Source organism: Budorcas taxicolor, chromosome 4 (assembly GCF_023091745.1).
Source record: "Budorcas taxicolor isolate Tak-1 chromosome 4, Takin1.1, whole genome shotgun sequence".
In the NCBI taxonomy this organism is placed as follows: domain Eukaryota; kingdom Metazoa; phylum Chordata; class Mammalia; order Artiodactyla; family Bovidae; genus Budorcas; species Budorcas taxicolor.
The window spans coordinates 99,731,542-99,759,449 of NC_068913.1; the positions used below are offsets into that span (position 1 = coordinate 99,731,542).

General features: G+C 40.4%; 1 protein-coding gene across 1 annotated transcript in view; it reads left to right on the top strand.

Moving 5' to 3' along the window:
* Nucleotides 1-25,507, top strand: part of LRGUK (leucine rich repeats and guanylate kinase domain containing) — a 109,075-nt gene extending 83,568 nt beyond the window's left edge. The window contains exons 16-23 of the mRNA XM_052639044.1: nucleotides 1,592-1,734; nucleotides 5,072-5,160; nucleotides 8,189-8,308; nucleotides 13,016-13,164; nucleotides 19,556-19,633; nucleotides 23,138-23,174; nucleotides 24,676-24,691; nucleotides 25,406-25,507. Coding sequence (XP_052495004.1) covers nucleotides 1,592-1,734; nucleotides 5,072-5,160; nucleotides 8,189-8,308; nucleotides 13,016-13,164; nucleotides 19,556-19,633; nucleotides 23,138-23,174; nucleotides 24,676-24,691; nucleotides 25,406-25,507 — 734 coding nt within the window. The remainder of the gene's footprint in view (nucleotides 1-1,591; nucleotides 1,735-5,071; nucleotides 5,161-8,188; nucleotides 8,309-13,015; nucleotides 13,165-19,555; nucleotides 19,634-23,137; nucleotides 23,175-24,675; nucleotides 24,692-25,405) is intronic.
* Nucleotides 25,508-27,908: the final 2,401 nt, after the last annotated feature.

Here is a 27,908-nt window from a genome sequence, read left to right on the forward strand (position 1 = left end):
CCACTGTGCAGATGCCACCTCCTTAGGAGGACTTCCTTTGACCGTCATGCTGTCCCTCACTCTGCCTGTTTATCTACCTTCCTGGTTACCCTTATCACCACCTGACATTATCTGGTGTGTTATTTGTCTGTCTAGTCTCCAACATGAAAATGTAAATCCCACATGTCAAGACATTTTATTTACTGCTCTATCCCCAACACTCAGTGTGCTGTCTGGCACATAGTAGGTGCTCAACCAATATGGGTTGGATGGCTTTTCCATCAGGAAGACTGAATAGAGGATGTTTCCACATAACAATTGTCTCCTGTTATCTCTGTGATTGTTATAAACTTAATTACTTCAGTGTCTCAAATGCTCTGTCACCTGGAATTCCTTGGGTGTGGATTCATGCATTTGTTACATCTTCTGAATCTCCCTTCAAGACAGGTGCTGAATGGTGGAGCTTTGGACTTCCCTACCGTGGTTAAAAACTTATTTGTCTGCAACAGCTTTTACCTTGCTTGTTTTTGTTGGCTGCGGTGGGGATTGCTACGCAATTTGGTAGGAGTTTGAGTTCAGATTCTGTACCAGCACACAGCCCAGAATTAAAGGTCTGATTTCCCATGGTTCCATCCTTGGGGTAGGTGAGCCTGTGCCCAGACTAAGTCCTGAGATTTCCAGACACGCCTTTTCCAACTTCCCACCTAATAAAGAGCCCAGGTCTTGTCCATGAAGCACACGGGGACTGGCCACGCCTCTCAGTCCAGAAACCTCAGGCCCAAACATCCTGACCTCTTGGTGTCAATGTCTTCTCCTCTGACTTGGAATCTTCACTTTCAGCACCTGAAAATGTTTCTTTCTTGGTTTCACTTTTGCTCTGTGTTAAAAACACACTTCTGTTATATATTATCCACTATTCAATTTTGTCTTGAGTTGGCACTCACTTCCTACATCTGTTGAGTCAGCCGTATTGGTACTGTGGAGATGATTTATTTTGGCATTTTTATAGCAATACTGAAAATGGTGATATTCCTAATACATCCAAAAGTATTTACACTTGGCCCCATGATACATGAGCAGTGATAGAAATATAGATTATAATCTAGATCTATGGACATTCTAATGTTTTAAAGGAAACTTTAGACATTTATGTATAAATTCTGCTAAATAGTGACCTCATCATCCATTCCATTCTTTTTAGAAGTTTTTTCTTAGCATTGTGTGTTTATTATGACTATTATTAGCACTGCATGTTTATTATTATTTTAGCCTTTTAGGACAGTTTTGTCAAAAGGAAAGTAATTATAAAGGGGACTTTTCAGTTAAGTATCTGGAAGCCTTTAATTCCATTCATAAGTCTTTACTGATGGAACACAAAGTGTACTGCCAGAATGTTTCTACTGGGTGACGTGGACTGTATTTACAATAATAATTATTATTGTACTCTTAAGACATATTTTTAGTTATCTTACTTTCAAGTTGACATGCACAGACTTCAAGTATACACTTTGTTGTGTTTGAGCCAATCCAGATATAAAACATTTCCCTCACTTCAGAAAGTTGTTGTATCCTATTTTATGCCTTTTATTTTAAACTTTATTTTTTTCCCTAGGAGATATTAAGAAACCTCAGCTGAAACCTGAAAAGACTTCTAGGAAGTTAAGAGTTTCAAATGAGTTTGAATCCCTGGATTTTGCAGACAGAAACTACTTTGTGAAATTATGGGCCAGACTTTCAGGCAAAAAAACGCCAGTGGTAAGAAGGGATAGAAGGGGAGGGGGAAGCCGCAACTGAACATTACACAGTCAGACAAAAAGGATGTTGGATATTTTAACACTAAGTTTCACCAAAACTGTTCTCTGACAGTGTCAGCTGAAGACAAGCCCCACCCCCCAGCACCCCCCACACACTTTCTACACCTCTAAGAATAGGCATGGGTTCTAAAAGTAGAATATTCAGTGTAGATTTTGGGAGTGGCTTTCCCCCAGGCTCCTAGTCAAAGCTCTGACACTCAGTTCTTCTAGCTAAGAGGCACAGAAAAGCGCTACACAGAATACTGTAAAATATGTATATTTCAAGGGAAAACTTGCTTTGATGTTGAGATACAATTTTGAATATTCTTGTGCTGAGCCTTCAAAGCAAGTCCACTCAAAGAGCCCATGTTTTATAAGCTTGCAGTACATGGACTTGTCCTATAACTTACTCTAATCCCTTCGAGAACTTTGAGAAGTCAGGATGGACAGGAGTTGACCTGCATTCACATTAGGTCATGTTCTTTTCCTGTTTGTGATGGGTTTTCTGTGAATGTTGGGAATACAGAGCCTAAATCATTGCCACTTCTGCAGACGTGATCCTGGAGTGCAGGAAATGTCCCATTTGTTTATGCAAAATAAATTGAATCTAGAATTGTTCCCACCTACTAGAATCTGTGGGAAATCAAATATCAGTCATTAGGAGTGGGAGTCCTCACTCCCAGTCTTTGGATTAAGTTCAAGAATCCTGAGGTTTACACCATCCTGGAAATTTAGGGAAGGGAAGGGCCCCTGGTTACCATGGTTATCATGGTTACCATGGCGATGCACCTTGTCTGAAACCCTGAGTTCCATTCCGAGCCCGTGGTTCTGGTATTCTCCAGATCTCCTCCTGCGAGTACCTTCACCCAGTGCCAACTCCTAAGATCTCACCACACCCTAAGAGCTCCCTCGACATGTGGGGCCCATCAGCCCCTCTCCTTGTAGTCCTGGGAAGCCCAGCTCTTTTTCCACCCCCCCCCCATCACTTTCTCTCCATATCTGCTCTCCCACCCTCCTTGGATGGTACATTTTTATGTTCCTTTGAGCTTAGACTTTCAAATATAAGTTCTTTGTTTAACTTCCCAGGGCATGGTGTATCCAGACTATGAACTCCAGAACACACATTCTTGGCCACCTTTATCCTTTTTTTTTTTTCTCCTCTAATATATTTTTAAAAATATTTCCACCTTTATGTATTTATCCATTTTGGGGGCAGTGCTACCCATAGCATGTAGGATCTCAGTTCCCAAACCAGGGATCAAACCCACAGCCCCTGCATTGGAAGCCCAGAGTCTTAGCCACTGGACCACCAGGGAAGTCCCTTGGCCACTTTTATTCTTTAATGATAAGTCTGTGTCTTAACAACCAGAACCAGCTCATGTTGCAGTTAAGTTGTCCTGCCACTAAACCTCATACACACTGATGGGAAACACACATCACTGCCTCGCAGCCGCTGCCTGTTAGTGCGTGTCCATGCTTTATTTAAACGTGACCAACCTGAATGCTACCTGCTAGAAAGTTTTCAGGTCCAATTAAAGGCAGCTTTTCTCTGGTCAAGGGCACTCAGGTACTCAGGAGTGAGAACAGAGGAACAGACATGAAATACACACACGCTGGGTTCTCAGCTATAATTCATCTCCAGCATTTCAACATAAAATTCATGAACATTATGGAGGAACTGGAGAGCAGAGGCTATGATCAAAAGGCAATATGAAAGTAGAAGGGGCCACATTGGTGGGGGGAGGGGAGCAGGTAAACAGACCACAAGTTGTCAAAAGTTCTCATGAACTTTGACATGCCCAGGGTCATGCCTTACCTGTTGCCACCTCCCTGAGAAACTGTTCAGCCCCCATAATCCAGGGCTTCTATAGCCTAGTGTGGAACTCTGCTGTGCTCTTTGTTAGAGGGTTGGTGGTTTCTCATCCATGATGGCAACAGCGCTGAAGCCTCTTGCAGCCCGAGGTTCTGGTAACCTCACCTGCCAACCCTGGTGGAGATAAAATGTAACAGGGTAGTTTCATAGAAAAGCAAATCAAATCCCGCCAAGAGCCAACAGATTCACTCCTCAGAAATGAGAGCAGAAGTAGTGCTAAATTGCTGCTGTCATACACATGAGGTGAATTTGCCTGAGATTATTTTCAGTGCCTCATTTTCTTGTAAAGATTATGAAAATTTGATGCTATTTTGACATTTTAAGTGTATCAACTTTTAGGATAGTTCATAGGTTATCAACTTCTTGCACAGCTATTATAATGCTGCAAAATGAAGAACAACCTTACGATCATCACAACCAAAGTTTAATGAGGTGTTATGATGTTATGGTGGAGATCATAAATAGCCTTTGTTGTTGTTGTTGTTCAGTGGCTCAGCTCAGTCATGTCTGACTCTTTGCAACCTCATGGACTGCAGCACACCAGGCTTCCCTGCCCTTCATCATCTCACAGAGCTTGCTCAAACTGATGTCCATTGAGTCGGTGATGCCATCCAACCATCTCATCCTCTGTCCTCCCCTTCTCCTCCTGCCTTCAACCTTTCCCAGCATCAGTGTGTTTTCTAAACAGTCGGCTCTTCGCATCAGTTGGCCCAAGTATTGGAGCTAAAGCATCAGTCCTTCCAATGAATATTCAGGGATCATTTCCTTTAGGATTGAAAACAGACTTTATGCATCACTTATAATTTGGAAGGGGCTTTCATGTAAATTATCTCATGTAGCCCTCATTGCAACCCTTAGGAGAAGCTATTTTAATTCATTTTACTTTCCCAGCATAAATCCCTATGTATTTTTGAAACTTTTTATTGGATTGGGGAAAGTAATTACAACTTCCTCAGTCAGAGATCTATATCATAAGTTATTCATCCCCCAAAATAGAAATGTTTGCACTTTTTGGTATTTAGTGATGGTGATGGGGTGTTGGTGAAATACTGGAGAAAAACCTCACAATCTGTTGTATTTCAGATTCATACTTATCATCAGATATATTCAGTCAGTTACTGTGTGTGCAAGAATCTGATAAAACTAAAAAGACAGTAATAGTCTGTATCATCAAGAGATAATCTCATTAGAAAGATGTAGGAAATAATATGACATGTTAATACATTTAAATTGCAGTCTTCATAAAAATATTTTTGTTTTATAAAGTTTGTTTTCTTTCCACTGGACAAATATTGTTTTGTAGACTTTTTTTTTTTTTTCTTTCCACACATTTGGCAGTCTCTTTCAAGAAGAGGATGATTATAGCTATTTTAATATCTGACATATTTTTAATTCAATATAATTATAGATCATATTTCTTGCCTAGGAAAGAGAGTCTTTGGAGAGACAGTATGAGACAGCCCGGCAGACCCTAATGGGAAATACGCCTCCTCAGCACACGTTCCTATTTCAAAGGTAGATATTTGTCACATGTGTTTATAGTTGGGCATCTTTAGATTGATTTTTTAGTATCCAGGTATACCAAATGAATCCTAAATCGTCAGCCTAACCAAGGACCTTTGTACTAAAATGGACCTGGTGGTAGTAAACCTAGTTCTAGAAGTTGTATTTCCCTTTCACTTATACATGTTTTTATTTTTATTTATTTATTTTTAATTTTATTACTTTTGCCATTGGTGTACATGAGTTCCCAATCCTGAACCCCCCCTCCCACCTCCTACCCCATATCATCTCTCTGGATCATCCCCATGCACCAGCCCCAAGCATCCTGTATCCTGTATCAAACATAGACTGGCGATTCGTTTCTTACATGATAGTATACATGTTTCAATGCCATTCTCCCAAATCACCCCACCCTCTGCCTCTCCCACAGAGTCCAAAAGTCCGTTCTATACATCTGTGTCTCTTTTGCTGTCTCTCATATACAGGGTTATCATTACCATCTTTCTAAATTCCATATATATGTGTTAGTATACTGTATTGGTGTTTTTCTTTCTGGCTTACTTCACTCTGTATAATAGGCTCCAGTTTCATCCACTTCATTAGAACTGATTCAAATGTATTCTTTTTAATGGCTGTGTAATACTCCATTGTGTATATGTACCACAGCTTTCTTATCCGTTCATCTGCTGACGGACATCTAGGTTGTTTCCATGTTCTGGCTATTATAAACAGTGCTGCGATGACCATTGGGGTACATGTGTCTCTTTCAATTCTGGTTTCCTTGGTGTGTATGCCCAGCAGTGGGATTGCTGGGTCATATGGCAGTTCTATTTGCAATTTTTAAAGGAATCTCCACACTGTTCTCCATAGTGGCTGTACTAGTTTACATTCCCACCAACAGTGTAAGAGGGTTCCCTTTTCTCCACACCCTCTCCAGCATTTATTGCTTGTAGACTTTTGGATCGTAGCCATTCTGACTGGTGTGAGACGGTACCTCATTGTGGTTTTGATTTGCATTTCTCTGATAATGAGTGATGTTGAGCATCTTTTCATGTGTTTCTTAGCCATCCATATGTCTTCTTTGGAGAAATGTCTATCTCGTTCTTTGGCCCATTTTTTGATTGGGTCGTTTATTTTTCTGGAATTGAGCTGCATAAGTTGCTTGTATATTTTTGAGATTAGTTGTTTGTCAGTTGCTTCATTTGCTATTATTTTCTCCCATTCAGAAGGCTGTCTTTTCACCTTGCTTATAGTTTCCTTTGTTGTGCAGTATACATGTTTTTAAAGGCACAGTATGTTCTTGCCTGGAGAATCCCAGGGACGGGGGAGCCTGGTGGCCTGCCGTCTATGGGGTCACACAGAGTTGGACACAACTGAAGTGATTTAGCAGCAGCATACTCACTGTTGTTAGAAACCGATGATTTTTCGCAGTCTTTGAGGACTGCAAAGGATGATATTTCTGGTCGTGTTTGAATATAAGTATCTGCCTTCACCAAGGCTTTAATGATGGAAGCTTAATTTTATCCTATTGAATATCCTGTCCTTGTCCTTCCTGAATCTCAAAACAATAGTAGTTAATGATTTGTGGGATCATTTGTTTAATGTCTCCTTTCCACATTAAACTGTAAATTCCATGAGGATGGGGACCGTTGTATCTTTATTAGTCCATGAATTCTCCATCCTTAATATGCAATGGTTCACTTAGTCACTGATGCACAGTAGAGGCTTCATAGATATTGGTGGCTATAATAATTACTGTGCTATTAATTATCACATGTGATGAGGCACATTTCAACTTTAAGAGATACTCAAAATGAATAACCAGGATGTTTATGAAATGTTTGTGTTTTATTTTCTCATATATGTTATCGGCTTCAGTATTCTGAATTCTCTTTTCTGTTTGACTTTTTGGAAAGTTCGAGTAGTAAAGTGACGCCCCCATTTTCAGAAAGTTACTAAGAGCACTGACAAGACCTTAATTATAGTGTTTTAAAGAGCTTTTTAAAGTGCAGTGATTCAAGAAAGCAGAATGCTAAAGCTATTTTAAAATGTTTTTCAATTTCACTTCTTTTTATTGTCTGTAATTTTAAACTATTTGTTGAAAATCTCTAACCCAATATAAATTAAGTTTTATCTTTGTCTTCTATGTAGCAAAAAAAAAAAAGTGTGATTTCTTTTCTCCATATTGGTAAGCTATCTTTGGATAGTCTGATTCTAAAGGCAGGCTAAATGGAATATACAAAGTTCTATTGGAGGAGGGGGCACGGGTGGTAGTCAGGAGATGGTCTGTATACCCCAGAGCAGCTAAAGTAGTGGCTTGTCCGACCTCTGACCAGCTGAGTGGCCATGCCTACTGACACACTGTGGACATTTTAAATCTGAGCATCTGATGGGTCATACAAGGGCAGAAGGGTGCTCTGAAATTTGCATGCCTTTATATGCAATCGGTCTACTTTGCACATAGCAACTCTCTTTAGCAAGTCTAGAGTGAATAGCAGTAGGATTTATTCACTAAAAGTAGTTAATGATTCTTTCAAGTCACTCTGTCTGGAAAAACAGGCTGGTATAGATGAAAAAAGGCTATTTTATACTAGAATTCAGTAGAAAGTAAAACAGTAGAATTTTTATAAATATTTTATTCCGATATTATTTCAAAGTATTAGATTACAAACAAAACTGGAAAATACCTCTTTCAGTTTTTATAGCAGTTGATATATTGCTGGACTTCATGTAACAAATAGGTGAGGATTTACAATAGAATGTGCACTAATCAACAGGAAGATAATCTGCCTATATTAATGTCTTAATGGATAAGGAATATTCAGAAAAATACAAATTTGCTTAATCTACAAATTAAAATGTAATACCAGTGTCTAAAACAAGCTCTGATGTGTTTGTAAGTGTATACATTACATTATTCCAAATAGATTTTGCTGTCAAATGCATTTACTTGCGATGTAAGAGTCAGTATTTAGGTATAACGTGTGTGTATATGCTTGATATCATTACAGAATTCTGTTGATCTTTTTTCCAATTTCAGGGGTCTAGTACCAGCACCCATCATCAATAATCTACGTTATTTTACAGCATTAGAACTCAAGAAAAGTTTTGAGCTTTATGGGGATTATTTTAAAGCCCCCTTTGGACCTTCTGAAAAGAGGTGAGTTGAGTTTTGTTGGAGAGAATAAATTATTTTCTGCTGGTTAGTTACAGCCATGGTGCTTATCCCTAGACTTCAGAGAATTCCTGACGCTGGGAAGCAGGCCCCACCATGGAATATGAGTGGAGTAGATCTGAGCCCTCTAGGGAGGGCACAGCCTTATAATCAAGGTTCACTAGAACCTAAGAAGCTTCTCTTTGGGACTTTGAAACTTGGGGGAATGACACACAGATGCAGGGGCAGTTTGAGATCATTCAAGTCACCAGTGGTGGAATAATCAAGAGTCCGGTGTAAAGCACAAGCATTGATGTCTACCAATCTCTTCCGGTACTGCAGCTTGGCTGTGTTCTTGGCACCTAGCTCTTGCCAGGTTTAAAAGCCTGGTTCTCTAGTTTTCCATTAAATCTGCAAACTACCCAATAGCTTTTCAGTGACTCCCTTTTTGAAATTTAAATTAGCCAGAGTTGGTGTCTGTAATTTGTAATCCACATCTCTGATTAGTACAACTGAAAATGTTTGCTAGCTGATGCTCTCGATTTTTATTATAAAAGTCTTTTTTTCCCCCTGGGTCCCGATTTTAATATGTCAAACTGTGATTCAAAACCTGGTATGTGTAGGCTGAGAACTCCACATAGGCCTTCCCACTGGTTTTAGTGCTTGACTTTTGTGCGCATTCTATTACATTCCATTTCTACTTCAGCTGTCCCTGCTACTACCGTTGACTGTCTGTCTATAGGTCTTAAATCCATGCTTCTCAAGCAAAGATGTGGCTGGTTGAGTCAGATTGGGTAGAAATCTCTAGCTGGAATCCTCACAGGTAACATAGGTAACAAGCTGGTCTATAATTGGTGGCCCCTATGTCATATAACCATCTTTTTTTCTAATCATCTGTGGCCAGAGCAGTGACAGAGAACTAAGTAAAGAACTCTTCAGCAGGAGTTTGTGGGTTTGGTCTCTCTGAATGCATGACAACAAAATAGACAAGAAGTGACCGGAAGCAAGCACACTAAAACGTTAGCAGTGGGTATTCCTCTAGAATTATCAGTTATTTTTATTGTCTTCATCTTTTTTTCTGTAAATTCTAAATCATCCACACAGCATATATGTGTTTTATTTTTAATATCCTAAAATGTTTTTTTAAAAAAAGTCATGAGAATTTGATGAAATATTCAGTAAATTGGTCCTATAATACAATTAAGTTGCTCATTGCTTCCATATAGTAATATAAATTTGGGGTAAATTATAAAGTGAAAGTGAAGTCACTCAGTCATGTTCAACTCTTTGTGACCCCACGTACAGTAGCCTACCAGGCTCCTCCATCCATGGGATTTTCCAGGAAAGAGTACTGAAGTAGGTTGCCATTTCCTTCTCCAGGGGATCTTCCCAACCCAGGAATCGAACCCAGGTCTCCCACATTGCAGGCAGACGCTTTACCATCTGAGCCACCAGAGAGGTAAATTACAAAGAGTTAAATACAAATTAAAAGATGCTTGCTCCTTGGAAGAAAAGTTATGACCAAACTAAACAGCATATTAAAAAGCAGAGACATTACTTTGCCACCGAAGTTCCATCTAGTCAAAGCTATGGTTTTTCCAGTAGTCATATATGGATGTGAGAGTTGGACTATAAAGAAAGCTGATTGCTGAAGAATTGATGTCTTTGAACTGTGGTGTTGGAGAAGACTCTTGAGAGTCCCTTGAACTGCAAGGAGATCCAACCAGTCCATTCTAAAGGAAATCAGTCCTGAATATTCATTGGAAGGACTGATGCTGAAGCTGAAACTCCAATACTTTGGCCACTTGATGTGAAGAACTGACTCATTTGAAAAGACTCTGATGCTGGGAAATATTGAAGGCAGGAGGAGAAGAGACCGACAGAGGATGAGATGGTTGGATGGCATCACCAACTCGATGGACATGAGTTTGAGCAAGCTCCGGGAGTTAGTGTTAGACAGGGAAGACTGGAGTGCTGCAGTCTGTAGGGTTGCAACGACTGAGTGACTGAACTAAACTGAAATACAAATCAGTGCTTATAATATCAGTGGTGTGTTAAAAGTCAGATGCAAATGTATATCCAGCATATAATGTAGCTTTAAAAAATATTCATGTATATGTAACATGAAAAAGCACTAAAAAGATATATGCCAAAATATTATCAGTTATTATCTCCTAGTGATGGGATTATGGCCAATTTTTATTTTCTTTGTTCTTCCCCATATTTTCCAAGTGAGCATTTTATAATTTTTGAGGTATTAATGTAACTTTAAAATGCCATTTTAGAAGTCTGCCATGGCAAAGGGATGTTTTATGAGGGTGATGCTTCATCATGAGAATGCCAACCTAGAAAATGAGTAATAGCTTCCTTTATTTCTAAGTTTTATTGTCATAACATTTTGGGTTTCCTTTGAGAAATCTGATAACAAAAAACTAGAGTCCCCACTAAATGGTTCCCCCAACTATGCCTATCTCACTGGATACTAGATACTCTAGATTACAATTAGTTAACTCATTATAGTGGCAGTGTTGAGACTGTAGATCTCTGAGCATTTATTCATGCTCTCAGTTTTTAGTACAGTTAGGTAGCTTGATGGAAGCACTGAGAGAAAGAATGTCTCAGTTTAGGCTGTTATAACAAATTACCATAGGCTGAGTGGCTTAACCAAAAGACAGATATTTCTTAAAGTTCTGGAGCTGAGAAGTTTGAGATCAGGAGGTCAGTGTGGTTGGGTTCTTACGAAGATCCTCTTCCTAGTGTACAGATGGCTGGCTTCTTGCTGTGTCCCCGTATGGCAGAAGCGAGCTGCCTTTTGTCCTTTTGTGAAAATCGCTCAGTCATGTCCAAGTCTTTGTGGGGACCCCATGAACTACACAGTCCCTGGAATTCTCCAGGCCAGAATACTGGAGTAGGTAGCCTTTCCCTTCTCCAGGGGATCTTCCCAACCCAAGGATTGAACCCAGGTCTCCCACATTGCAGGCGGATTCTTTACCAGCTGAGCTATTTCTTATAAGAGCGTTAATCCCTTTCAGGAAGGCTGCACCTCTGGACCTAGTCACCTCCCAAAAGTCTTATCTCTTTACCCCATCATATTGGGGGTTAGGATTTTGACATATAAATTTGGGCAGAGTTGGGGAGGGACACAAACATTCAGTCCATAGCAGAATTAAAAAAGAAAAAAAGAATTAAAAATTGCTTACTAGACTGCAATGGGCTTCTCTATCAACTGTTCCCATGGTGAAAAGGGTGGGTCAGACCTTCACTCAAGTCTGCTCCCACCACATGGTAACGCCTGTGTCTTTCAACCCCACCACTTTTGACTTGCTGACTTTCAAAGCATTTTCATTTACTACGTCCTTTGATACAAAGGAACAGTAATTGTTTGAAAGGCAGAACTTGCTGTGATCCCTTTCTTGGTATGTATTTTAAATGAAGAGGTATTCTTTTCTAAAAATAAGAGAGCAAACTGTCTGTCTTTTGAGTTGAATTGCGTTCCCCCAGAAATGTGTATGTATTCACATAAATTGATATGGAAAACATTCAGAGCCTCAAAACATAAATAAAGAAAAGAAGTAAATAAAAGCTAATTAATAGATGCAAGAAATAATGATTAACCTTGCTGTGAACAAAGCTCAACTGTTCACAGTGCGCTCTCTGAGGAATGAACTCCCCCTCGGTGGATTTGCCCCCTCCCAAACCACTGCACCCTGGAGGAAGCAGGAACAGGTATAACCCAAAGGAGAGCAGCTTGCTGATAGGAAGTGCACTGGCCCAGAGGCAGAGACTCCAGGCATCCAGATCACACCCCAGCTTTGTCATTAAAAGGGGATGGGAGGAGCCTGGTAGGCTGCAGTCCATGGGGTCGCAAAGAGTCTGATACGACTGAGCAACTTCACTTTCACGTTTCACTTTCATGCACTGGAGAAGGAGATGGCAACCCACTCCAGTGTTCTTGCCTGGAGAATCCCAGGGATGGGGGAGCCTGGTGGGCTGCCGTCTATGGGGTCACACAGAGTCGGACAAGACTGAAGCGACTTAGCAGCAGCAGCAGCAACATCTAGCAACAGTTAAGCCCAATGTATGGTCCAGATCAGGCTGCTTAGCATGCTTTCATCTTTTCTGACCTTGAAATAGCAGAGACTGCCTGTATAAATTGCACTTGATTCTAAGGGCTTCCCAGGTGTCTTGGGGGTAAAGACTACACCTGCCAGTGCAGGAGATGCAAGAGACGTGGATTTGATCCCAGGGTTGGGAAGATCCCCTGGAGAAGGAAATGACACCTTACTTCAGTATCCTAACCTGGAAAATTCCATGGACAGAGGGTCCTGGCAGGCTACAGTCCATGGGGCTGCAAAGAGTTGAACATGACTAAGTGACTGAACATACACACACACATATAAACATACACTTTAAAGTCCTAGGAATCAGGATCCATGCCTGACTCATCTTGTTTCTTAGATGCCAGCACATCTCACCATGCTCTTTGCAAATATTCAGTGATGTTTGTATAATGGATGAGAACTTTATGCTAATATATATATGCTGCTTAATATGTCAGCTGCTAATAGGTCTTGACTGCCTAAGTATTGTTGAAAACTTAAGCTCAACAGAGATACTTTTGCAAACTACTGAATAATTTGACAATGATAACCCAATGGTCATATGGCCATTCATGGTTTTACAGCTCAAAGATATCCATTTTTCATTTTTCAGTGTCATGGATTCCAGTGATTCCATGCAATATCCTGAATTACTTCAATCTTGTCCATGGCCAAAAGATTTGCCTTTTCGGCCTCCAGAAGACAGTATTTGTTCACACCCAGGCTCAATAATAGGTGATACTGAGGATCATGCCCTAAAAGGTATGAGTCATTTACATATGGTTCTCTTATAGATATTCACATTATATCTATTTTCTGCTGTCTTTCTGTTTTCTGATTTTTAAAAATTAAATAAGTGTTTTACATGAGAATCTATCCGTTGAGGCAGGATGGGTTATTTATCCCACATTGTAGCAGATGAGAAACAAAGTTTGAAAAGATCCAGAATGTGCCCAGGGTTACTTAGCGATTCAGGGTGGTCGCTGCTGCTTGGCTCATCTGACCACACTACCTGCAGGGGTGTTGTGGACTGAGAGGTGCTATTTTATTAATAGCAGCTTGGGCTCCATTCAGTGAAGGTGAAGAAAAGCAGAGGTTTCATGTTACTGACCAATCTCCTGCTCTGGGGGTCTGGCAGAATCCTGATGGTTCAGGGCTTGAAGGATCAGACTCAGCCCCCACTCCCCTGTACCTCTTTATACCCAGCTGCCCAACAGACTTGTGAATGTGTATCACCTAGCTCAGACAGGATGATCATTGCATTTTTGTCTCCGGCACTGTTCATAAAGGACATTGAGTAAAGACCTGAAACAATGTGGGGAGACTGAAGGGCTGGAGGTGAAAATGGAAAAGGGAGAGAGTAGCCCATATGGGGCTCTGTGAGCAAATGATGGAGGGATGAATTAACTGGGGGGAATTCTCTAGGACCTGGAGGCAAGGAGCCACCATGAGCAACCTGAGGTGGGGTGGGGTGACCTGCTTGAGCCCAGAAGACTGGAGGATCGCCTTCTTGCTCAGGTGACCATGGGAACCAGAAGGAAGGTACAGACATGTTAGGTCGCCAGCGACAAGAGGACACAGTAGGTGGCATTCTCCAGAAGGAAGGTCCTGAATCAGGCACCTTCTAACCATTTCTCTTCAGGTGGTGTCTTCAGGACAGCTGACCAAGTATCTTCAGGGATTTTACTCATAAGGGTGGACATCAACCATAAGAGTTAGAATCTGTTGGACTGGTTAGTAGTGAAGAACCCCCCTGCCAATGCAGGAGGTGCAAGAGACGTGCATTCAATCCCTGGGTCAGCAAGACTCTCTAGAGGAGGGAATGGCAACCCACTCCAGTATTCTTGCCTGGAAAATTCCATGGACAGAGGAACCTGGCAGGCTAGTCCATGGGATCACGAGTCAGACCCAACTGAGCCTAGCACACGGCCTGAAACAAATAGACTGCCAGGTATTTCTCCAGCAAAGATGGGTTTATTGGGGCTCAAGCTGAGAACTGCAAAATTAGGGGTCTACAACCACAACCACCCACATGCAAGGCCTCACAAGGCAAAGGAAGGAGAAAGCTTTTACAGGGAGGGAACGGAAGTTGGGAGAGCTTTACTAAACAAAGAGTCCATGGCTTTTCATTGCCTGAGTCCGTCCCAAGAAAGAAGAGACTTTCTTCTTCCTGGTGGGCTCTGCTATGGTCACAGGACACAACAGCTCCAACTTCACTTAACTGAGATTTCTGTTTATTAATATATATATTTTTTACAAGTCCCAAGTCTCACATTCCAGGAAATAATCCCAACTTCTCAGGTAGACATAGTGTGTCATCTCACAGGATGTGGGAAGTGCTCTGGGAACCCTTTAAAGGCTGTGAGCGGCCGCTTCAAAGCCTGAGGAAACACAGCAGCCCTGGGCCAAACATGCCCCCAAGGTTCATCATGGTTCTGGCTTCCCATAGGACATCTTCCCAGACCTTTCCCATCTCATTTCTCCTCCTCTGCCTGTCTCCTTCCTTATAAATGGAATCCTTAGGGTTGAAAACTATATTCCAAACCTAGTCTAGCTAGAGCAAAGGGGGGATGCTACCTGTGGGTCAGGGCTGTGGAAAGAATATTGCATTAGGGATCAGAAGACCTGGGTTCCTGTTCCATTTCTACATTGGGCTGACTGCACAGTGTTGGGCAAATCAATTAATGTCTGAGCCTTAGAATTAATAAGATGTCTCACAATGATATAGTAGTATCCTGTATTACTATAATATATATATTATAATATGAGACATAATGTGATAATACAGGACCAGCAAGATGGGGTGTGGTGTAAGTAAGAAGTTAAGTGCTAGATACCTGCTAGGTATTATGATTGTAAATTTTTACACACATAGAAGATTGTGGTTGTTTTCTAATGGAATGTTTTGAGGAGATTTATTTCACTGGAATAAATTAGAATGAATGAATGGGATGAATAAAATTGAAATGGGCAAAGTTTTCCTGTTTCTTGATCTGCATTGTGATCTTGTGTTGAAAACTGGGCATTTGAAAAAGCAGCTACGTCTCTCAAGGTGTAGACTGGCTCAGTGCAGGGGAAGCCCTTCACTAACGAGAAGGGTGTGTCCTGAGCCCAGGATCAGCCCAGCCTGAGGGACCAAGGGCTTTTCAGTCTCTTCCTGGGCATGCCCTTTCCCTGGATCTCTGGGGGTGCTTTTTTTTTTTGCAGTTCCCCAGTATACACAGATGCTTTTAAATGAGTGTATTAATTTTCCTAAATGTCTTCTTGGAGTCTTAGCTGTTCTCTTGTGTTCCTCAAGTAGGAATCCTTTGTCCCAGGCATCTTTGGGTCTGTGCCTCCTGTGGGGTTTTCCAGGAGCCCTGCCCACTGCTTGCTGTGGCTTCCTCTACCCTGAGATCCCACTTTTAGCCATCTGGGCTTTGAGTTAGGTGATGCAGACACCCATAAGGCTGCCCCTAGATGGTTTAGAATATTACTCTCTCTGATTCTCATGAGAGAGCTGGGAGCCAGACCTCTCTTCCCCCAAAATGTACTTTAACCTCCTGGAAGGGGGAGAGACAAAGATGAGTAAAAACTTCATTAGATTTCCTACCCTTGTGCATGTGGTTTTTTCATGACTGGATATTCACTTGGTCACTATGGATTGCTGACTGATTTCCAGAACTGCTATACAGTTATTTTAGCTAGTCTCTAGTTATTCGTTTAATGTTTCCCTGGGAGAATAAGGGCCTGGAGCTTCCTAACCTGCCATCTTGCCAACATCTTTCCATGGTTATCTTCTTAGAAATCACAACACACTACTGGTTCTGAGTCAGTTAAACCCACATATATATATACACATAAAAATTTTTCCCCTACAAACTGCCAAAGTTTTTATTATACAGTATATGTGCCATTGATTTTATATATATATATATATATATATATATATGCAACTTTTATCTTTAGCTTTTTGTTATTTTGGTTTCAGTCCCACATTCCAACTTGATTAGATCATGCGGGGTCTCTATTCATCTTCCATATTTACTTCTATAGCTGGGGCCTTCCCAGGTGGTGCTGATGGTAAAGAATCCACCCACCAATGCAGAAGGTGTAAAAGACACGGGTTCGATCCTTGGGTTGGAAAGATCTCCTGGAGTAGAGAATGGCAACCCACTCCAGTATTCTTGGCTGAAAAATTCTGTGGACAGAGGAGCCTGGTGGGCTACAGTCCATGGAGCCGCAGAGAGTCAGACGTGGCTGAAGCACTGGGCACATAGGTTTCTGTTAAGCCAGCAAGCATGCCACTGTGCCTTTGTCATGCTGTCAACACTGGCACCTAGGACTTGGCCAAGAGTAACATCCTGTGACAAGTCTCTGGAGTCTCATGTCTAGGGAAAGTCTACCTGCTTTGTGACTCTTAGTCACATCTCTCTAGTGTATTCACAAGAGAAACTTTGATGTGTGCCTTGCATCTTATTAGTCGTATTTTCTAACTCAGAGGTCATCAAGATCTCTGTAAGGGGCCAGATAGTAAATACTTTTGGTTTTGTGACCATATAGACTTCTTAGCAGCTACTCATCCCTACTATTGCATTGTGAGAACTGCTATAGACAGTATGGGAATGAATAGGTGTGGGCTGGGTTCCATTAAACTTTTTCACTAAAATGTCTGCAGACCAGATTTTGTCTATGGGCTATAGGTTGTTGACCCCTACCAAAGTAAAAGGGCAATTAAATTAATTCGGAATCATTTTTCTTTGCAAATCTCTTCCAACACTTATCACTCACCACATTGCTTTCTGAATGCACAAACCATTTCTTTCAGTTCAGTTCAGTTTAATCACTCAGTTGTGTCCAACTCTTTGTGACCCCATAGACTGCACCACACTCAGCTTCCCTGTCCGTCCCCAACTCTTGGAGCTCACTAAAACTCATGTCCATCAAGCTGGTGATGCCATCCAACCATCTCATCCTCTGTTGTCCCCTTCTCCTCCTGCCCTCAATCTTTCCCAGCATCAGGGTCTTCTCCAATGAGTCAGTCTTCGCATGAGGTGGCCAAAGTATTGGCGTTTTAGGTTCAGCATCAGTCCTTCCAATGAATATTCAGGACTAATTTCCTTTAGGATGGACTGGTTTGATCTCCTTGCAGTCCAAGGGACTCTCAAGAGTCTTCTCCAACACCACAGTTCAAAGACATCAATTTTTCGGTGCTCAGCTTTCTTTATAGTCCAATTCTCACATCCATACATGACTTCTGGAAAAACCATAGCTTTGACTAGACAGACCTTTGTTGGCAAAGTAATGTCTCAGCTTTTTAATATGCTGTCTAGGTTGATCACAGCTTTTCTTCCAAGGAGCAAGCATCTTTTAATTTCATGGCTGCAGTCACCATCCGCAGTGCTTTTGGAGCCCAAGAAAATAAAGTCAGTCACTGTTTCCATTGTTTCTCCATCTATTTGCTATGGAGTGATGGGACCAGATACCATCATCTTAGGTTTTTGAACCATTTCTTTAATAAACCTGAATTTGCTAAGGATTAAACTCAGGTGTGGAGAAGGCAATGGCACCCCACTCCAGTACTCTTGCCTGGGAAATCCCATGGACAGAGGAGCCTGGTGGGCTGCAGTCCATGGGTCGCGAAGAGTTGGACATAACTGAGCGACTTCACTTTCACTTTTCACTTTTGTGCACTGGAGAAGGAAATGGCAACCCACTCCAGTGTTCTTGCCTGGAGAATCTCAGGGACAGGGGAGCCTGGTGGGCTGCTGTCTATGGGGTCACATAGAGTCGGACATACTGACACGACTTAGCAGCAGCAGCAGCAGCAAACTCAGGTGTGCCGGTTTGGCAATCTTTATGTTCGTCTTCTAAGTGGCAGTATCATTTACCTCCAATGCTTTTCTTATGGTGATGAATTCTCAAAGACAAGACAGTCTGAAAATTACTCCTGTCTGTTTTCTCAGCACCCTGAGAGGCAGGTTACCTGGGTCTGAAAAAGGAACTGACTGAGAAGGGAGGCCAACCCTGCTGCTCTCTGCCTTCTTCCTACAGGCCTTTGTTCAAGGTGTTTTTATTACCCTTTCCAGCTTAAAAAAATATCTCCATGGTGAACAAAAGAGAAGAACATGAGGAGGAGCCTTTTTGTTTTGTTTTTCTTTTTTTTTGTCCTCTGTTAACACAATATCATCTTCTCAAGGAGTGTGCTCTTCTTGCTCTGAATATACCTTGAAAGTGAAAGTCGCTCAGTCTATGTCCGACTCTTTGCACCCCCATGGACTATACAGTCCCTCAATTCTCTAGGTCAGGATACTGGAGTGGGTAGCCTTTCCCTTCTCCAGGGGATCTTCCCAACTCAGGGATTGAACCCAGGTCTCCAGCATTGCAGGTGGATTCTGTACCAGCTGAGCCATAAGGGAATATACCTTTAAAAAGGCCCATATTGCCTTTAACTTTGGGATTGCATTGCTTTGCCTGATAAACTGAGTCTTTCCAATCTTACAGGTCGTTCTGTTTTACTCACTTCCTATAGAATCCTCTAGCCTCATTCTCTTAGTTCTTCTTACTCTGCTTTCTCTGCCCACTGAGAATGCAGCTTCCTCTGTTGCCAGCATGCTTCCACCTTCAGTCTCTATCTTCCAAACTCCTCTTGCTTCCACAGACCCTGAAGGGACCTAGCTCAATAGCTCATCCTGTGTCCTCATCCTTGGTGAACAAGCCAACCTTAAGAGCATTAGATAAGGTTTCTCTAGGAAGGACTTCAGAGTGTGTGTGTGGGCAGGGGGGTGGGGGTGGGGTGGGGGGGTGGGGATTCTGTGAGTGTCTGTGTTAAGCTTGCTCATATATGATTGAAGAGGAATATGTGCAGGGCATTGTTGCAGAGGGTATGAGCAGGGTAGAAGAGTAGCAGAGGAATTGCTTGCTGTGGCCACGTTCGGGTCATTGCACAAGTCTATACAGCCCAATGTTTGTCTAACCACACACATGATATATTCTCAACCTTATCCCTGCTTTTCTTATTTGGATGTCATTAATTCTTTATAGTTTGTTATGAATGCATTCTAAAAATTATTCTGTTTTTTATGTCATGCAATAAAAAAATGCTTATTTTCTTTGTTTAGTGCAGCAAGGCGTTAACCATACATACTGTATTTTTTTCCTTAATGTTTTACAGCACTATATAAAGCATTTCCACATGGAAAAGGTTCTCTCCAACATAGAAGACACACAGTCTCAGCCATCAGTCGTCCAGGTTCCAATATCAAACCCACCCTCCCTCCGATACCTCAGGGCCGCAAGTAGACCAATACTCGACATTTGACCTTAATGTGGGAAATTCTCTCTGATCATGTCTAGTCCCTCTGTCTTACCTGGCCATGCATCCTGGCTATTCCTCACTCAACCAACTACCCACAAAAGAATGTTCTATGTGCCCTAGTTCTCTCAATCAGCTTCTTTTGTGATTCCCTGAATAGTATCTATCTTTTTTCAAATGTAAGTTATTCTTAGCTTTTATTAATGTAATTTCAGTTTTTCCCATAGCTATGAATGACTCTTCCAGCTGCTTCCTGCTCTGAAATATCAGATGGCAAAAATCTCCTAAGATCTCTGCCTTGTTACATGCATAGTGGTTTGGAGATAAAGCCAATGGAGATTGTGGTCTTAAAATTTCAACATGTCCATTTATAACATTAGTGTATACTTTACAGAATTGAAATAGTTTGTTCTTCTCATTATGAAAAAATTATAGCATTCCATTTAACTTCTGACCAGCATGATATCTCAACTTGCTTTAGCAACATGAAGAAATAAAGAGTATCAGGTATTTCTTTTATTTTACCCTTTTTAGACTCTGATTATGAAGCGCTTATAAACAATTTTCATCATCTTTGTAGTTTCACTTCCTACTATCTGCAAAAAAAATTTTTAATAGTTATAGACAAAGCTGGTATTCAGCTGATACGTGTAAGCAAGACTAACCAGGCTGTTAAAATGTTGAAACACATCCCTTTGGACTGGCAAATGGCCTCTCCTCTGAATCCTCTATGCATGATGGTTCATGGGAACCAGAGCCTTCACATAGTATTGCACTGATTGTTAAATATTTTAAATATCAAAATCTGCTAATGTTTTCCTTTTTAAAAAATATCAAAACCTCCTTCAATAACCCTCTTTGCTATAACTCAGATTTGGATGTAACATGATATGCTACTGGCTCCTATCTTCCACCTAGCCCTATTCTCAACTGGAGCTGGTTAAATTCTTCTCTTGGGGGGGGGGTGGGAGAGGATGGGAGGGGGAACGCGGAGGAGAGTAATAGGCTGAGCCAGAGAAGGGAGGCAGTGGCCTCTGGAGAAGAAGGGGTGCAGAGAGTGGGTCTCATGCCCCAAGAACCTTAGAAAATAAGATTCACCAGCATCATCTAATCTTCTTCAATGTTATTATGAAATATTTTAGACATACTGGAAGGTATAAAAATAATAGTTTCAATTTCAGACAATATGGAAGAGATGCCTTTTAAAATTTTCTCCTACTATGCACCGCTAAAAAAATGTAAGATTGAGAGACAGAAGGGAGAAGGCAGAGCATTGAGGACACTGAGACTTGAGTGATGACATAGTGGTGATTTCTCTGGGTTTCCTTTCGCCATCGACGTTTCCTTTACTGGGCGCTGGAGAAGCTACAGTCCCACAACACTAATGATATAGAAAACCAAAGTTCCAAAAAAGAGCGTGCTCTCTCTAGCTGAAAGACTAGGGAAGGAGCAGACTAGCAGCACAGAAACCTTTTAGACAAGAACTGCTTTACTCCAGCTAAACACTGTGAATAAAGTCATGGACCCATTCTTACTCTCACTCTTGTTAGCAAATTGTTGTTCGGTCTCTGAGTCGTGTCGACTCCTTGCAACCCCACAAACTGCAGCATGTCAGGCTTCCCTGTCCTTCACTATCTCCTGGAGTTTGTTCAAACTCATGCCCATTGAGTCGACGATGCCATCCAACCATCATCTGTCGCCCCTTCCTCTCCTTCCTCAGTCCTTCCCAACATCTGAGCAAATGCTTTATCCTTTCCTAGCTGTAATGATGCTCGCCTTCTCCTCCCTGCTATGAGAGTATCAGAACATTTTTTTTGTGGAAAGCCAGGACATTTACCACCACCTAGTGTTGAGAACCCTCTCTCAGATCATTTGAATAATCCTATAAATATATTACAGGAGTTGAAGAATTAAAGAATTCTTAATTGAACTATGAAAAAGAAATCTCCAGATCCAGATGCTTTCACTGGAGAATTTTACCAAGTGTTACAAAAGAATTCATACCAATTCTACATTATCCCTTTCAGAAAGTGAAAAAGAAAAGAACAATTCCCAATTTATTTTCTGAGGCAAATATCCCCTGATACCAAAATGAGACAGATCATGAAAAGCTGCAAAAATGCTTTAACAAAATTTCAGCAGATCAAATTGAGCAATACATAAAGAGTTATACAGCATGACCAAGGAGAGTTTAATCCAAGGATGTAAGGCTGATTCACTCACTAGTTGAAATGGACCAATGTAATCTACCATAATAACAGACTAAACAATAAAAATTACATGATCAGATCAATTAATGCAGCATAAGCATTTAACAAAGATTAATACCCATTTATGATAAAATCTTGGCACAGAGGAGACCTTCTTCTATTTGATAAAGACTTTTTGGTACATGTCTCTGTCCTTAAACAACATACACTTTTATTCACCATGACTTTAACAGTATACTGTATATATTCATCAATTAACTTTTTCTCAACTTTATGTTTGTGGGTTTATTACATGAACATTGTATTGGTTTAGTTTTAAGGTTTTTCACTGCTGTATAATATTTCACTATTAGACTATACCGCAGTTTATCCACTTTCTTGCTAATGAATGCTAATTTTTTTCTACTATAAAAGGTACAGCTAAAAAATTCTTACCTATGTGTGAAATTGCTGTGTTATTAGTATATAGATCTTTAACTTATGGCTTTGGGCTTCCCTGGTGGCTCAAACGGTAAAGACTCTGCCTGCAGTACAGGAGACCCGGGTTTGATCCTTGGGTTGGGAAGATCCCTTGGAGAAGGGAATGGCAACCCACTCCAGTATTCTTGCCTGGAGAATCCCCATGGACAGAGGAGGCTGGTGGTCTACAATCCATGGATTCACAGAGTCGGACATGACTGAGCAACTAACACTTTCACTTTCTTTTCAGATATGGTTACACTGGTTATTATAATATATCCTCACAAATATGTAAGAGAGTTTTTATTTTCCCACATCTTTAGCAACAAGTGGGGTTGATAAACTTTTTATTGCTAATCCAATAGGTGATAATGTAAATTCATTGTGGTGCTTTGGATTTCTCCAAAGCTGAACATTTTTTATGAGTTTTTTGGCCATTTATGGCTTTTCAGTGAGTTGCCTACTTATATGTCCTATTCAATTTTAAATTGAATTATCTTTTTCTTATCAGTTCGCAGGATTTATTTATATATTCTAGTTATTAAGTCTTTAGTTATATGAATCACATATCTTTTCAAAGGCTGTGTCTTTTCACCTTTTAAAAATGTTATATTTTAATGAATAAAAGTTTTTAATATGGCCAAATGTTTCAACCATTTTCTTGATACTGCTCTTTTTTTATGTCTCATATATTTCCTGTGTTGACTGCAACTGTAGTCCCTTAGATACTATTCTAAACTTTTTTCTAAACAATTTTGCCTTTCCAATTTAGGTCTACACCTGCAATGGATTTTTGTGTACAGAGTGAGGTAGGGATTAATTTTTTTCCAGTTGTTCCACCTCTTTTTCTCTCTAATCTGTAAGACCATGTCTCACATATTATTTCCATAAATGCTTGGGTCTATTTCTGGGCTTTCTGCTCTATGTTACTGTTTTATTTACTATACATTTATAACAAGACTTACAACATGGTAGGACAAGTTGTGTACTTTTATTTTCCTCAAAATTATCTTGACTATTCTTCACATTTTGCTGTACCAAGTAAGTTTGAGTGAGTGATAGTTGCTCAGTCATGTCCGGCTCTTTGCAACCCCATTGGACTATAGCCTGCCAGGCTCCTCTGTCCATGGAATTCTCCATGCAAGAATACTGCAATGGGCTGCCATTCCCTTCTCCAAGGGATCTTCCCGACCCGGGGATTGAACCTGGGTCTCCTGCATTGCAGGCAGTTTCTTTACTATCTGAGCCACCAGGGAAGCCTACTAATAAGAGATATTTCTAACTATAAAGACAGGTCAATTTTAAAAGTATCAGTAGATAAATGCTTGACTTTATCTTATAATCTATAGACAATACATTAGAATGTGTGATGAATCCATACATCTTTTCCAAAGGAATACCCAAGACAGAAGTAGCAATAAATGTAGCAAAAACGACAGTCAGTCAGATGAAATAATTTAGATGAAGCTTGAAGACAAGATGAAGCTTGTCTCTCTCAAACAAACGGGGACTGGCAAGTGGTCAGGAATGAAATACAATGTGTTTTTAACTTTGTATGAAAAATAACATACAGTTCTATGTTGGTGAACATAGTTCTGGTTTTGCCACATAAATCCTCTATTTCAAGTAATTTTAGAATTTTTTAAATTTACAAATACCTTATTTGAAGTTAATTAGAATCACATTTAGTTCATAAATTTGAGAAGGCTTATTTCCTTTATGATATTGAATCTCCCTTCCTATAAACATGCTCCCTTTGTATAAACTTTAATTCCTTTAATAAAGTTATATACTTTTCTCCATAAAGGATATATGTATCTTTAGGTTTTATTCCTAGGTATCTTTTATTTTGGTCATTTTAAGTGGAATATTCTTTATATTTTCTATGATTGATATATGGGATGCAATTCATTCCTATAGTCACGTATTATTTATTCTAACAGTATATTTGGAGATTATTTCAGGATTCCATCCAGATATCATCAAAAATGAAAAAATTTCCCTTCTTTACATTCCTATTATTATTCTCTTTTGAAAATTTCATTTCATCATTTTCTTCTTTTACAAACTTCCCTGAAGAGAACCTCTAAATTCAGTGTTGAATGGAAACAATGATAGTGGACATCCTTATCTCACTTCTGATTTTAAAAGGAATTTTTCTAATGCTTCATTATATTAAGTGTGAAATTTGCTGTAAATTTTTGGCAGATAATCACCTTTGGAAAATAGAATTTTCATTTAATTCCTGGATTACCATACATTTTACCATGAATGAGTATTGAAAAAAAAAATGTGTTTTCTTTTTTGTAGGGCACAGAAATCTGAGGTATGTATTATATGAATTCAATCATATCACTTGTATTATTCAAACAGTTATTTTCTTAGTTTTTCCTACTTATACTGAAACATTAAAAAAAAATGCCCTCCCACTATGACTCGATTCCCCTCCTCTCCCCTCCCTTCTTCCTTCTTTCTTTTTTTTTTCCTTCCTCCTTCCTTCCCTCCCTTCCCAGATTACCTGTTGATTGTAGAAAAGTTAGTGGTACCTAAAAGACACGCTTACAGAAGCATCAAAAGAAACATCACACAAATTAGAAAAATAGCAGAGCAGCAATTTTATAATCAGACAAAATAAGAGGTCAAGACAACAATCATTAAATGATACATAAAACACCCTTTTCCATTAAAATAGGCACATCCCATTACCAAGGGGTAACAGTCATGAATGCTTAGAAATTGAATCATATAACATCAAAATATATAAGGCAAAAAAAAATGTTAGAAATGTAAATTGCTTTCTATCTGAATCAAAGTGCTCTCATCCATAAATCTAGGATTATAACAGGTTTGCCTGTCAGGACTTTTTGATGGTTAAGCTAAGTGATGTGTATATAGTGAGTGAGTACAGATACCTCAGGCCCAAACTCTAAAGTCAAATCCAAAGTGAAAGAAATTTAATCTTATTCTCTATCAATTCAGGACAATCTTAATTCTGTTGCCTCTCCCTTGCTTTTAACCTGGGATCTCATCCAACTTCTAGGGGTTTATAGAGTTTTCAAGGCATCAGCGGAAAGCATCTGGTTCCTGCATTAATGAGAAAGTCTTGGGGGTCTTGCCTGCTCTCCAGGGACCATGCCTGTAGCTGCTTACATGCCCTATTATTTTGACCACTCCAGGTATGTCGACTCTTTTATTATTTTCTAATGTAACTTTGATTACCTTTATGAAAGCACATGATAAACCCACTGCTCCGTTGTACCAATCTGGGGCAAAGGGTGTGTCTTAGTGCCTCTCTCCCCTGATTCCCTTGCAGTCTTCTTTCTTTGCCAAGTTCCCAGAACATGGATATATTGGGAACTTGGTCAATTGGCTACCTGGTAGAGCTCCATATGGGAAGCCAAACATTGGGACCCTATTCTTCAAGTCCCGAGTTCAAATAGGATTTCTGTTGTATCCTAGACCTTGAAGTTGTCTCCGGAGTAATGGTTCTCAGCTTGATCCGCAAGTCACTCTCTCCATAAGTTTAAAAAACACCCATATCCAGGCTCCATCCCAAGTCAATTAGATAAGGATCTGTGTGTGTGTGTGTGTGGTTGGGGTTGGGGGGCGGTGCGCTAAGGCATTGTATTTTTAAAAAATTACCACTGCTCCTGGAGGATTGAGTTGGGAGGCTTTTCTAGAATGATTTTATCAAATGTATTTTTTTTTGTCTTTAACAGATGACTCACCATCTCATCATACTCTTATTACTATAAACTATAAAATAAAAGCCTCTTCATGAAAGTGAAAGAGGAGAGTGAAAAGTTGGCTTAAAGCTCAACATTGAGAAAACAAAGATCATGGCATCCGGTCCCATCACTTCATGGCAAATAGATGGGGAAACAGTGGAAACAGTGTCAGACATTTTTGGGGGGGGGGGCTCCAAAATCACTGCAGATGGTGACTGCAGCCATGAAATTAAAAGACGCTTACTCCTTGGAAGGAAAGTTATGACCAACCTAGATAGCATATTCAAAAGCAGAGACATTACTTTGCTGACTAAGGTCCGTCTAGTCAAGGCTATGGTTTTTCCAGTAGTCATGTATGGATGTGAGAGTTGGACTGTGAAGAAGGCTGAGCGCTGAAGAATTGATGCTTTTGAAGTGTGGTATTGGAGAAGACTCTTGAGAGTCCCTTGGACTGCAAAGAGATCCAACCAGTCCATTCTGAAGGAGATCAGCCCTGGGATTTCTTTGGAAGGAATAATGCTAAAGCTGAAACTCCAATACTTTGGCCACCTCATGTGAAGAGTTGACTCATTGGAAAAGACTTTGATGCTGGGAGGGATTGGGGACAGGAGGAGAAGGGGACGACAGAGGATGAGATGGCTGGATGGCATCGCTGACTCGATGGACATGAGTGTGAGTGAACTCCGGGAGTTGGTGATGGACAGGGAGCCCTGGCGTGCTGTGATTCATGGGGTCACAAAGAGTTGGACATGACTGAGCGACTGAACTGAACTGAACTGAACACAGTCAAAGGCTTTGGCATAATCAATAAAGCAGAAATAGATATTTTTCTGGAACTCTCTTGCTTTTTCAATGATCAAGTGGATATTGGCAATTTGATCTATGATTCCTCTGCCTTTTCTAAAACCAGCTTGAACATCTGGAAGTTCATGGTTCATGTATTGCTGAAGCCTGGCTTGGAGAATTTTGAGCATTACTTTACTAGCATGTGAGATGAGTGCAATTGTGCAGTAGTTTGAGCATTCTTTGGCATTGCCTTTCTTTGGGATTGGAATGAAAACTGACCTTTTCCAGTCCTGTGGCCACTGCTGAGTTTTCCAAATTTGCTGGCATATTGACTGCAGCACTTTCACAGCATCATCTTTCAAGATTTGAAATAGCTCCACTGGAATTCCATCACCTCAACTAGCTTTGTTCATAGTGATGCTTTCTAAGGCTCACTTGACTTCACACTCCAAGATGTCTGGCTCTAGGTGAGTGATCACACCATCGTGATTATCTTGGTCGTGAAGATCTTTTTTGTACAGTTCTTCTGTGTATTCTTGCCACCTCTTCTTAATATCTTCTGCTTCTGTTAGGTCCATACCATTTCTGTGTTTATCGAGCCCATCTTTGCATGAAATGTTCCCTTGGTATCTCTAATTTTCTTGAAGAGATCTGTAGTCTTTCCCATTCTTTTCTTTTCCTCTATTTCTTTGCATTGATCGCTGATGAAGGCTTTCTTATCTCTTCTTGCTGTTCTTTGGAATTCTGCATTCAGATGCTATATCTTTCCTTTTCTCCTTTGCTTTTGGCTTCTCTTCTTTTCACAGCTATTTGTAAGGCCTCCCCAGACAGCCATTTTGCTTTTTTGCATTTCTTTTCCATGGGGATGGTCTTGATCCCTGTCTCTTGTACAGTGTCACGAACCTCAATCCATAGTTCATCAGGCACTCTATCTATCAGATCTAGGCCCTTAAATCTATTTCTCACTTCCACTGTATAATCATAAGGGATTTGATTTAGGTCATACCTGAATGGTCTAGTGGTTTTCCC